Source organism: Calidris pugnax, unplaced genomic scaffold (genome assembly GCF_001431845.1).
Source record: "Calidris pugnax isolate Ruff unplaced genomic scaffold, ASM143184v1 scaffold14, whole genome shotgun sequence".
Lineage (NCBI taxonomy): Eukaryota > Metazoa > Chordata > Aves > Charadriiformes > Scolopacidae > Calidris > Calidris pugnax.
This window is the reverse complement of record NW_015090793.1, coordinates 13,597,212-13,610,338: the sequence shown is the minus strand read 5'-3', so window position 1 is coordinate 13,610,338 and position 13,127 is coordinate 13,597,212. Positions and strand designations below refer to the sequence as shown.

The 13,127-nt window shown below is 50.7% G+C and overlaps 1 protein-coding gene across 1 annotated transcript in view; it reads left to right on the top strand.

The window, feature by feature from the left end:
* Positions 1–10,760, top strand: part of ADAM33 (ADAM metallopeptidase domain 33) — a 33,410-nt gene extending 22,650 nt beyond the window's left edge. The window contains exons 13-25 of the mRNA XM_014966717.1: positions 492–669; positions 1,042–1,131; positions 1,335–1,530; positions 1,734–1,842; positions 2,369–2,573; positions 3,532–3,609; positions 4,424–4,532; positions 4,884–5,031; positions 5,663–5,753; positions 6,636–6,881; positions 7,177–7,340; positions 7,913–7,930; positions 9,586–10,760. Of these exons, the coding sequence (XP_014822203.1) occupies positions 492–669; positions 1,042–1,131; positions 1,335–1,530; positions 1,734–1,842; positions 2,369–2,573; positions 3,532–3,609; positions 4,424–4,532; positions 4,884–5,031; positions 5,663–5,753; positions 6,636–6,881; positions 7,177–7,340; positions 7,913–7,930; positions 9,586–9,637 (1,684 nt within the window). The 3' untranslated portion in view covers positions 9,638–10,760. The remainder of the gene's footprint in view (positions 1–491; positions 670–1,041; positions 1,132–1,334; positions 1,531–1,733; positions 1,843–2,368; positions 2,574–3,531; positions 3,610–4,423; positions 4,533–4,883; positions 5,032–5,662; positions 5,754–6,635; positions 6,882–7,176; positions 7,341–7,912; positions 7,931–9,585) is intronic.
* Positions 10,761–13,127: the final 2,367 nt, after the last annotated feature.

Genomic DNA, 13,127 nt, shown 5'->3' with positions numbered 1-13,127 from the left:
TGGTCGCTGCGGAGGTGGAGACCTGCCTTGTGGTTAGGACGGAGGTGTCTGTGGTGTCCCAGTTGCAGAGAAGCGAGACAAAAAGGTGACACATGTACCAGCATCAAGCTGTCAGAGCCTGCAAGCATGGGTGCTCCCTGTCCTTCAACGTTCAGCCCATGGGTGTCTCCAGCCTCTAAGAGGTTTCTTGCTGAAGGGCTGATGCTCTGGAGGTGGCATATAACAGGTCTGCTTGTCCACCCCATCCCATTCTGGAAAATATTTGGGCTTAGTGTGGTGTCTCCTGGAGGTTTGTCTCATGCTCAGCTGTGCAACTTAGGGTGGGAGATGTTTGCGAACTTGATGCATCTGGCTGATGGTGGCTTCTGCTCTTGGAAGGGTTTGTGCCAGTTTGCCCATGTCCTTATTTCCCAGCTCTGACTGTGGTTTTCCACCTTCTCCTGGTCCCGATCGCCCTGGTTCCCATCCCTCCCCATCTGTCCCCTGCGCAGACACCCGTTCCCTCGCGTGTTCAGCTCCTGCAGCAAGAGGCAGCTGGAGAACTACTTCCAGAAGGGAGGTGGCATGTGTCTCTTCAACCTGCCTGACACCAAGGACCTGGTGGTGGGACGGAAATGTGGCAACGGCTTTCTGGAGGAAGGAGAAGACTGTGACTGTGGGGAGGTGGAGGTATGGTGCTGGGTGCTGTATCGCTTTCCACAGAGGCTTTTGCAGCTTAGCTCAGCTGCTGGGCAGCAGGTCATGGCCCACGTGGAGAGGGGTATTTCCAAGAGAAAAGTGTTTGCTGGTCACCACAGAGACTCCATACCAAGGGCTCTTCCCAGTCCTACCTTCCTAAAGCCAGTTAACTTGGGACTGGCTTTCTTCTTGACTTTGCCCTAGAGTGCTCAGGTCTTCCTCATCCCTCCCTATGCCTCAGTTTCCCTGTTGGCAAAATGAGAAGAGCAAATGCCGTGATGGGAGGAGAAGGGGCTGGGGGAAGTACTGGAGAAGGGACGGACTCACAGATCGTGGTGGTGTCTTCTTCTTCTCCCCATGCAGGAGTGCACCAACCCATGCTGCAATGCACACAACTGCACGCTGAAGGCAGGGGCCCAATGTGCCCATGGTGACTGCTGCCAGAGCTGCAAGGTAAGCCCCGCTGTGTCCCTCACCGTGCTCCCCATGGGATCCCAACCAGGAATTTGGTTTTATACCTTGATGGCCTGATATAGTCCCACAGGGGACATTATAGATGATTTGTGACCCCAAGCTGTACTGGGAGGCAGCAGTAATCCCGGCTCGGCCCCTTTGCAGCCACTCAGTGCTGACGTTTCTCCCTCCTCCTGTGGCAGCTAAAGGTGGCTGGAACAGTCTGCAGGGAAGCAGCGGGGTCCTGTGACCTCCCCGAATACTGCACGGGTGACTCACCCTACTGCCCAGCCAACGTATACCTGCTGGATGGCTCATCCTGTGCCTACGGCGAGGCTTACTGCAACAACGGCATGTGCATGACCCACCACCAGCAGTGTGTCCAGCTCTGGGGACCAGGTGAGTGCCACCAGCCCCAGCCCTGCCTCCTTGCCACCCATCTCCAGAGCAGGAGCCATGTTGAGTCTCAGTGCTGTGTCTCTCTGGGAGAACTTTCTGTGGTGTTTTCTCCATGAGCATCCAGCTGCTACTCCTGGTTTCGATATTTCTCCTTGCTGGCTGCTTTCCCCATCCCAGGCAGGATCTTTCCTCTCTCCTTGCAGGCGCCTGGCCAGCCCCGGATGCCTGTTTCCAGGATGTGAACATGGCCGGCAACACCTACGGCAACTGTGGCAAAGACAGCCAAGGGCGCTACGTGAAATGTGACAAGAGGTGAGTGCAGTTCTGGCACCCATGGATGACCCATCTTCCCTTCCTGCACCTGCAGCCCCCCACTCTGAAGGGACTGGCAGGGCCCTCCCTCAGGATCCTGGCACCACCCCTCGGGCCAGCTCCGTTTTAGACCTGAGGAAGTCACCAGGTCCATCCTGGGCTCAGTCCCCATCACTGCTGGGAGGTTGTCCCACCATGCATCATCTCCCAGCCCAGCCTGAAGGGAAAATCAAAGACAGCATCAGCAGAAGATCCTATTTAGGGGGCGTGTGCTCTCCAGTATTCCCACTTAGACCGTGGATGTTAGAGGGACCTCCCCTGCCTGTTCCCTCCAGCGTTTCTCTGTGCTGTCCATGATTTATCTAAGTCCTTTCTGAACCTGCTGAGCCTCCCCCATCACAACCTAACAAGGCGATAAATTCAGAGAGAAAGGAGGCAGCAGGGGGCAGTGGGTGATGGGGCAGGGAGAGTGAAGTGGCTGGTACCCACATCTCCTACACTCGCCTCTGCCATGCCCTGCTCCTAGGGATGCTATGTGTGGCAAGATCCAGTGCCAGAGCTCAGCTAAGAAGCCCCAGGGGACCAATACAGTCTCCATCGACACCACCATCCGCTTCAACGGGCGAGAGGTGAAGTGCCGAGGCACCTACATGTACACTGCGAAGGATGATGAGGAAGACCTCTCTGACCCCGGGCTGGTGATGACGGGGACAAAATGTGGAGATGGGATGGTGAGTAACTCTTCCTAGAACTGGGATCTCCTACAGGAGATCATCTTTTTGGCTCTTATCCCAGCTTCAATGTGGACATTGGCTCTTCTCTGCATTACAGCCAGGCCGTGGGACATGGTTTCCTCCACACTTACAAACATTGCTCTGGTGACATATCAACTGTGGCATTTCAAGACATCACCAGATGCTTGAGTGTAGGCCACCAAATTCTTCTCTCTGACCTCCATGCTTCTTTACTTTATACTAAAGCATAGTGGAGCAACCCTAGCAAGAACTGCGTGTCTCAAGACTTGATAAATGAGCCTTCCTCTTATGAATAAATTGTTTTCCAGGGTAAAGCGCTGTTAGGAATCAAGACAACAGATCAAAACAGATGCTACTAACTGAGCATTAGGTTTTTTTTTCAGCCCCTGTATCTCCAAGCAGTTTTCAGAGGGTCAGCTCAGCTGAGAAAGGGCAGAAGCCTGATAGACAACACGATAGCAGGGATGCAAGCCAGACCTAGCTGGCTGGAGAGATACAGCCTTTGCTATTTGGCATTTTAATTGTGAAAATTTCATCCCACTTTGGGATAGAAGGCCAAAATGTTGACATTTTCATGAGAAAAGATGGCTGGTTTTGAAATCCAGCGTTGGCTTTTTTGGCTGGTGCTTGCCTTTTAGGGCCAGATGGGAAATGCCTTCTCCAGGAGCTGCCAGGTGGGTTGTCAGGGGAGGGGGGTGGGAGTGGTGGTGGCTGGTCTCTGCTGAGCCGTTCTGGATGGGGGAATGGTAGAGATTTCCTGGGCTGTGCTGAAAATTGGAGGGAAATGCATTGACCTGGAACAATACGATATAACCAGCCTGCATTTTCCAACGGACAGCATCCTTCCAGAGGACTCCCATCTGTGAAGCCAGAAGATTGCTGTCCCCTCTCTACTGGGTTTTTCCCTAACTTTGGCTTCTTCACTTTCTCTCAGGTTTGCAAAGATCGACGATGCCAGAATGCCTCCCTTTTCGAGCTGGAAAAATGCGTTTCCAGGTGCAATGGCCATGGGGTGAGTTATTTCCTGAGACCTACAGCAGGCCCCTGAGATGAGTGCAGGTTCTTAAGCAAAACTAAGTGTCTCCCGCAGGGATGAGTCTTGCAACGCAGCAGGCATCTACTGTTCATAACTCTCACATGCATCAGCTGTGGGTGAGACTGAGCTGAGATCTTTGCTTACCCATGTCCAAGTTAGAAGAAGAAGATTGTTCATCATGTAAGGACCATCTGCAAATTTTGGATCAGGGTCCAATTTGAACTGGAGAATGTAAAGAGATCAGAGCAGATGCCTGTTCCCTCTGAGAGTGAAGCAAGAGTTAGAAACACAACTGGGACTGCAAAAAGGCACGGAAATAGTTCAGCAAGTACAAAAAGTCACTATTGTCCGAAGCTTAAAGGCTACAAAGATTTGACCTCTGCAGATGCAGGGCTTTGTCAGATAAGGCAACAACAATGTTATGGTTTAATGGAAAGATCCCAGGAGGAAGATGTTTAGCAGACTTCTGGCCTAGTGCAAACTATTATGGGCATCAGACTTGCGGTATGGGCATCACACAAGCCGTGTGAAAACTGAGGGTATAAGATACCTGTTTTCATGGTTTCTGCAAAGAGCAGGGCAATAAAAGTATCAGCAGGAAAATATCTCTGTACATTGCAATCACATGTTTGAGGGCAACACAGGCATGATCCGAGTGAAATTCAAAGGGTGAATATTGTCAGGAGTTAAGCTCCTTCAGCCTGGACTCCTGCCCTTGGCCACCTGCTCTCATCCCACTGCAGAGACTATACCTCCCTTGTGATCTCCAGCCCTTCTTCTCTCTCTGCAGGTCTGCAACAGCAACAAGAACTGCCACTGTGATGCTGGCTGGGCTCCCCCCTATTGTGAGAAGCCGGGCTTGGGTGGCAGCGTGGACAGTGGCCCTGTGCAGCGTGACCGTGAGTCCTGACTTCTTTTCTGGTGCCTTGTGACACTGGTGGGACTGGAGTAATGCCACGAGAAGGGGAGATGGGGTGATAAAGCTACTGACAGTTCTGCTCCCAAATGTGTTGTCTCAGGTCTGTTCAGTGAGACTCACAGGCTGTGCCCAGCCCTGCTTGCTTGGTGGCCACCCATTTTAATCAGAGACCACCAGATGGTACTGTTCCCTTTTCAGAGATGTGGTCAACAATGATGTCTCTAGCCTGGATGGCTGTGAATAGGCAGACAGGACCAATGTTTCCATTGAGTGAAGTTGGAGGCTGTTGGCTCTCCCAGCCCCACACTCATCTTTGTGCTTTCCCTGACAGATCATAAAGCCATCTTAATAACCTTTCTGCTCATCTTCCTGCTCTTCCTCCTGGCTCTGATGAGCATCTCCATTTGGTACCGGCAGGAGAACTCACTCTTGAATAAATGGATAACGGAGATAAGAAGGAGGATCCAGGAGACGTATAGGTGGGTGATGTGTCCTAAATTCCTTCTCTCTTGAGGACCTAGAGAGACCCTGAAATGTTTTCTTGTCACTGGCAGCATCCAGCCTGGTAGGAATGATCGTGGGGTGCTGGTGGTGCACAGGGCCTGTTTCAAACTGGTATGAGACCTGCTTGAGGTATGAAGAGCTCAGTCCTGGGAAAATCTGAGGCTCTCAGCTCTCCCCTGAGCACAGAACAGGAATGGTCTGTTAGACAGGACAACCCCAGAGAGCGATGATGAAGGTGGCCTGGTACTGAGGAGCTTTCCCACTTCTAGCAGACTGCAAGAGCTCAAGAGCTGGAAGGGCTCTAAAGTGGCACTAAATTTAGATACTCTTATTTCCCTTCCCAGTACAGGTACAGACACACACATACCTCAGAGCCCTGACAATAATTTGAAAAAAAAAAACCAAGCCAGAACCAGACAACGTACTTCATTACCCTCATTATCTCAAGACAGTCTTGTTATCCCTGCTCACCCAGCACTGCAAGACTGTCAACATTCTGTTGATCAAGATAGGTTCTCACTGATGTGCAGCATTTCAGGAGACAGCTGTTGCAAAAATAGTTGCTTTATTTTCCCATCTGTGATTTGTGTTTGTGATCCTGGGCAGGAACAAAACCATCAGTCGGAAATCAACTGCTGGTCATCCCAAAGCTGCTTTTACGTTGAGGAACATTTCCACCTCCAGCCACACTAATAAAGTAAGTGATAAGTCACCTCCCTGGTTTGCTTTCCCTCCCTGGGATTTGTGGGTGATCACATCTCCCTCTAGCAACTGGGCAAGCAACTGGTACTCCGTGCTGGTTTTGCATTGTGTCTACCCTGTGAGCCCTTGGTCAGTAGTACACATCCTTCCTAAAAATGAATCTGTTGAGCTCTGCTTGCTCAAAAAGACCCTGGTGATTGCCAGGAGCCTGGGCTGGGAAATTGTCCATCACCATGGCAAAGCTTAGCAGGGACTCTGAAATCCCACTGATGACTTTGTCCTGGGTGTCTGTGGAGGCAGATGCTCCTGCTGCTGGTTGAGTCAGCTCTGGTGACCTTGGGATGAGTAAGCCCAGGGCTGAATTTAGGTAGAAAGTGATGGTCTTTTTGAGCATGGCCACAATGGCTGAGATCAAGGCAGAAGGGATGATGCCTCCCATCTCTGTAATTCAGTCTGGTGGAAATCTGGTATGGATTCACCAGAGCTGGCCCTGCTCCAGATCTCCTGAGCCTTTCTCATCCCTGTGTGCTGTCACAGGATTAGCAAGGAGAGATGTGTTCAGCTTTTGGGTGGGAAGGTAAAGTGGTGGTCCCAGAAAGTGGAATAAATACCCAATGCTTCTTCTGCAACTCCCTAGCACACAAACCTTGAGGGGACATCTGCTTTTTAGCACCCAAAAAAATGCAGCTAAGGATTTGGGAGTGTTCAAGACCAGGCTGGATGGGGCTTTGAGTAACCTGGCCCAGTTGGAGATGTCCCTGCCCATGGCAGGGCTGTTGGAACTAGATGATCTTTAAGGTCCCTTCCAGCCTAAACCAGTATATGGTTCTATGATTCTATGATTTTCTCCATACTTGTGCTTTTCTCGTCCCTGCAGGCAACGCGGGCTGCATTCCCCCCCAAACCCAGTGCTCACCAGCCTGGCTCCCAGCCCGTCAACATTGTTCACCCTCTTCGCCCATCTCCCCGCTCCATCTCTCCGCGCCCCAGAGATCCCAAGCCTGCCAGGCCACCTCCACCAGTCAGCAAATCACCCATGGTCCCCACCAAAACGGTCGTCTCCCAGGCTAAGCTGCCGCCTCCAAAGAAACCTCTTCCCTGCAGCCCTGTGAGGACTCCACTGGTGAGCTTTGCTGGCTGGCTGTACTTTCCTGCCAGACTCATAGAAATTCCCTGGGTTTTGGCTGCCTGTGGCTTTTTTGGGTTGAGCACTATTGAGAAACTGTCATGCCATCCTAAGAGATTAATCTGTTGCAATGGTGAGGAAAGCTCAGTAGATAATATTTTAAAGTGGTTTGGGTGGTGGTGTTGTATGTTTTGAAGCATCTCATCTCTGCAGCAGGAGAGAGAGGTCTGTAGCAAGTCACTGGATGCTCCTCTGAGGATGTTGTCTCTCCTCATACACTTTGTGATCTCAGGTCATCCCAAAGCACCAGCCCCCGCGCCGGCCGCTGCCTGGAAGTCCTCTTCTGGCCAAACAACTGCCTCCTGCACATGGACAGACCCTGCTGGTCATGGTCCCTCCTACCAACTTCAAGGCATCGGATCTAAGTGCCATGAGCCACCCCATGCGGCCATTAAAGTAAGCTGAGAGAAGAGTTAAGCTACCTCCCACCACTGCTGGGGTCCTGTGGGTCACGTGTGGGTGGGACATTCCAAATGTCACTGTGGTGTGCTCTGGTCTGCCCATCATGGTGTCTTCACTGTGACCTGGATTTCTGCTGCTCCTCCCCAGTATGGCTGATGTTTACAGGCCAGGGTGCTGAGGACCAGGAGAAATGCTCTGTGCTCCGGGGTGTGTGGGTCTGTACACGCTGCTGGAGCTACAGAGGTGGTCCCCACCAGCTGTGGGGTAACTGGCCTGTAGGGCACTGAAGATCTTTGGTATGGGGCATCTGGAGACAGCAGGAACAGGTAGGAAGGAAATCAGAAGATGTCCCGAATTCTTCAACCTGGTGAGCAACCGCAACCAAAGTGACCAAGATTGGGACTTTGGGTCTTGTAGGGTCCTGATGGGTTAAGGGAGATGTCATCTTTTTGGGGTGCATATGGGCCTCTGTCCCAGAGCACAGAGAGGGCTGTTGATGAGCCTCTGGGGGATACTGGATTGAAGGGATGTATGTTGATGCTGTATTTCGTCTTTCCTCCCTACAGACCGATGCCACCTCAAAGGTGAGTTGCAGACACCGTGCAGGATCATGGGGGATGGTCTTTGCTGCTTGTGAGACGTGGTCTTTAAGCACTGGTCTGGGACCCAAGAGACTGGGAATTAAGTGTCCCCCTTTTGCAGGGGCTCTTAGATGAGCAGGACATAGGCCCTTTGGGTACCCAAAAAATAGCAGGGCTTAGACACCTGTGTCCAAGGGAATGGAGGACATGGGCTTTCCAGTTTGGAGCTGGGAGATTCAGTCCAGGTCCTTTACAATATCACTACTACTTTGAGCTCTTGCTGTATTACTAAATCTTCTGGAAACAGGTCACTGGAACCTTAGGGCATTGTGCTTGCATCTGCTTCTGCTAGCCAGGTTTGTGGGCCTTATCCAGCCATGGAGGGAAAGGCACCATGCTGGACTGAAATTGGCCTTCATCCCCAGATGGTTTATTTTGCTAATTAATGTTTTGACATTCTTTTTAGGTCTTTGTAGCTGCCACCACAAAAAGGCTGAATGTGCCCCAAAATTTCTCAGTGTAATTCAATCCCTATAGCTCATCTTTTCTAGTAGATAAAACAGGCCTGTTCTGCGATCCTGAAAGAGAAAAATTTGGCACATCCCAGCAGCCCTTCACCCTTCACAGCTCCCTCCCCAGATGGTGTAGTTTTGTCCTTGATGCCCACTGAGAGCAGTCCCTGGCCATCCTCCCTTGAAACAGAGCCCATATCAAAAAGTGTTGACTGGTGGGGCCAGACTTAAGGCAGGGAGCAGGATGTGTCCTTGTCCTGGTCTGAATTCGTTACTTTCCACCACCAGCATCATAAGAGAGGGTCAGGGAACTGTTTTCTTTCCCAGATGGATGAGGTGAAATATTTCATTAATTCCCAGGTTGGACTATAGGGTCTATATCAGGGTTGTTGATCTGGTGATGTCTCTTGGTAGTGCACAAACCACCTTGGCTGTTTTTGGGAAGCTGAGAGCAGTAACCCCTTTGGGGACATGGTTCCTGCAGTTGGTGGGCTCACAGTTCTCACTGCTGGTTACTGCCTGGTGCCACCACATACTTTGGGCTCTGCATCCTATCGGGTTTTGAGGGTATGCCAAAGGAAAACACCTCAAAGGGATACGATTTGGGGTTGTATCTTTGAGAGAGGACAGCACAGGACAGTACTTCCTCAACACAGGAAGGACATGGACCTGTTTGTATCTGAAGGGGGCTTACAGGAGAGGTGGGGAGGGACTCTTTATGAGGGAGTGTAATGATAGGATGAGGGGTAATGGTTTTAAACTGAAAGAGGGAACATTAGGTATTAGGAAGAAATTCTTTGCTCTGAGGGTAGTGAGACACTGGAACAAGTTTTCCATAGGACCTGTGGAAGTCCCATCCCTGGAAGTGTCCTAGACCAGGCTGGATGGGGCTTTGAGCAACCTGCTCTAGTGGGAGGTGTCCCTGCCCAGGGCAGGGGGGCTGGAATGCGATGATCTTTAAGGTCCCTTCCAACCCAAATCATTCTATGATTCTATGACATGGGTGACCATGACAGTCCCAGATCCCCTCTGGTCTCACGTTCAGCAGCTTGTCTGTCTTCCCTGAGCTGTGGGAGGGTAGAGGTGTTGGATGCTTGGTCTCTGCACTCAAATGAATTGTCTCCTTTCTCTTTCTTCTTGCTCTAGGCCAGTCCCACCCATCAAAGTCCAATCAACCTCCTTCCCCTTGAAGAAGTGACAAACCAAGGACACCTTAAACCCATCCTTCCTGAGCTGGCTCTCCTAATTTGCACTGCTGCTGGCGACAGGGGTCTTTTATTCCTCTCTTGTTTTATTTGTGTTTTGATACCAGAGGACTATTTTTATAAGACAGAATATGTATTCAGCACAAAAACTGTAGTGGTGGGGGAGGAGAGGGGAAATTGGTACCAACTAAGCATTGGGGTGGGCTGGCAGTGGAGTTACCATGATGAAGACTCCACCACAGCTCCTGGCATTGCTTCCTGGCCAATTTACCCCCCATCTTTAGTTTCTTCTTGACATTGCACTTGGGCTGGAATGGGGTTGACTTTGGCTCAAGTGAACATACAACACTGACGAAAGATGCTGGCAACAGTGGCAGCGAAAGACGTGTAGTATCTTCTAGCTACCTCCTCCTTCTCCTCCGGGTCTGGTGAGACCCTACCACCACCCATTGCCACCAGAGTTCAATGCTGGGCATTGTCTCCGGGGAGACATTTGCCATGAGAGAAAAGTGGTTTCCAGTTTGGACTTTGCCACACAGTGCTGGGACATTTCCATGATGGATCCAAGTTCTCAGGCTCCTCATGGCCTCCTGCCTGATTGCACAAGAAAAAACAGTGACAATCCTGAGGCCATACCTGGAAGGAGAAGCTGTCTGGGAAACAGTTTAATGGCTGAAGTGCTGGTGGCAGCTGGTTACCAGGGTGCTTTCAAGGGGCTCAGGAGCCCTCCATAAACATTGCATATTCCCTGCTCATGGGGCAAGCCCAACAGTGGCTCTGTGAGCTGCTAACACTCTACTGTCCAAAGGGGGAAGGAGCCACAAGCCGGGAACAAGAGCAGGAAGACTCTCTGCCTGTGTCATTGGCTTGCGCAAGGACCTTGGCCAAGCCATTGCATTTCTCTGTGCCTCAGTTCCCCCCCATCTGTAAAACGGGGGGGTAGTACCTACCTCACAGGGGTGTTGTGAGGTTTAACAAACTGGTGTCTTGAAAGGGCTTTACAATCCTCAGATGAAAGGTGCTGTTGACCTGCACAGTACTATACCGTGCCACTTTCCTATGACTTGACATGCGGCTCTGTCAGGGTCTGAAATGAAACAAAGGCTTTGTACAGTCCCTTGTCTCCTCCGGCTCTTTTCTTGGTCAGACAGCCCTGAGCCTTAACACACCAAGGACTCTGGGTCTCCCACAGCATCAGTGCAAACAGACAGCCCTAGAACCCCTTCTGTTAGCCCTGAAACCTAGGGTCGTTTGGTCCCACTGTGTGTGACATGTCAACTACCCTTGTGTAGATGCCATCTGTCCTAGGACAAATTTTTTGAGATATGTTGAACCAATGTAAACATTGTTCATGATGTAGGCTCAGGGATGACCTTCAGGAAATTGCTCTGGTGTTCCATGATCCCAGTTTTACAAAATGGGCTGCTAGTGGCAGGTTGTGGTTAAGGCCACCTTAACCTAGGCTGTCACACTCCCTTTCATCTCCTGCTGTTGCCAGTGGGGAGAGATTGGGAGTTTACCCTCCACAGCTATCCAAACTTCACCAAGACTACAGAGCTAGGACACACACATTCAGGGGCTAAATTTGAGCTATTTCGGCTAGAAAGGATTTGATAGAAACTCCCTTTTCTGATCTCAGAGATCCTGCAATGATGTACAGGTCTAGGGCTCTGCTCAGCGGCACAGTAAGTACTCAACAACAAAGTTTTTCACCCTTCTCAAAGACACTTTCTGTCTCTGGGAGATGTCCTTTCATGTACCAGCAGATTTTTCTTGGGGCAGACTGGCTGTGCTGTGGTGCAGAATGACCCATCGCATCTCTTTTCCCCAGGCAAGAGCAACAGCGCTGAGAACAGCCCTCCCAGTCCACATGCCCAAACCAGCCCCGCTCCTCTGCCCTTGAGCTGCAAGCTGGCTCCCCTCTGGGAGCAGTGGTATAAGAGGGGGTTGTAATTTAGGGATGTTTCTGGCTCTGTCTACCTGTGGTCACAGGAAGTGCAGATGGATGATGCCCGTCCTGATGCACCCACAAATGTAAGATGTGGCCTGTGGTCCATGAGATGGGCCGGACTTGAGGTCTAGTTAGAGAAATTAATAAATCCAGGGAGGGTTTTTGGGTGTTCAGATGACACTAGATGGCAGCAGGTGACCACCAAATCCTCCACTGAGCCTTACCTCTGAATTGTTGCTGGGATTTCCAGGGACCAGATCCTCAGGTGCAGCTTTTCTCCTTGCTGTTTCTTCCCTGCCCCATCATCTGCAAAGTGTGAACTTTGCATGAAAGCCCCCACTGAAACTGTGAACTGGGCATGAAAGCTGCCAGGTGCCTCTGATGACTCGTTGAGCTTGAAGTCTGTCCAAATGGAGTCCTTCCCTTTATAAAGGGGTCCCCTGCCAGTGTGGGTTCCTTTGGAAAATGACAGTAGGAAAGCTGAGAAACCACAGCCCTTCACCATATTGTGTCTTCAGTCTGAAAGGCACCTTCTTGGCTAACGGAGCCTTGCTCAGCCAGCGTGTGCTTGGTGAAGGGGAAAGCTACCATGGTGGTGGTTCTGTCTCAGTCATTTCACTGGAACCTGAGGCACTGAAGTGTGCATCGTGGTCCCATCCACTGCTCAAATGTTTTTCAGTATCTCTAAGGCTTGGAGGGATGGATGTGGGATAGAGGATCAGACCACTACCTTCATCACCTCAACATTTCTGGGGGCTTGTCCCAGCTTTGCTGCTGTATAGGCAAACTCACATATCACGTCTGTCTCTGTAGGTACTTTGAGGTGGAGACCAGCACCAGAGTGAGTACACTGAGTGCTATAACCCATCTGCATTTTTTGGTATTGGTCTTGCTGTCTCTTGTGGTAAGAGAGTCAACAAAATGCTGCATCTCCTGGGAGGCTGGACCTCACTGTTTCCCCTTCTGTCAGGTAAGGTAGAACCTGAGACCACAATTACATAGACGTGTGCTGAAATGTTCCACTTCCAGCGAGCTCCTAAGCAAGGGCTGAGGCTGAGAGGCTTCACTGGTGGTTTGAGTAGTTATTTCTCATTTATCCAGTGGTACTTGTACTTATCACATGACAAAGATTATGAGATTGACATGTGGAAGACACAAACCTCCTGGCTAGCTCAGGAGAAAACTTTTATGTCACATTCAGTGGCTTTACATTGTACAGGCTGGAGGGAGCAACCACGCTCTTATTTCCCAGCAACATCTGGGAAGACAGGATGGGCCCACCCCCTTGATCCATCTAGTCTGATATCTAATTTCCAACAGCAACCAGATCCAGACATTTCAGAAAAGAGGTGGAGCAAAGCCCATCCCTTTTCAGATTTTAACCTGAAAGACATCTGACCCCTGACAGCACCTGCTCTTTGCTCTTTACCCATGTAATTGTGCTTATGTTCTTCAGCCTTCCAGTGACACTGCTCCAGGGAGCATCTTCATGTCCCTTCCTCCCCACAAACATTTCCTCCAGCTTTGGTCTG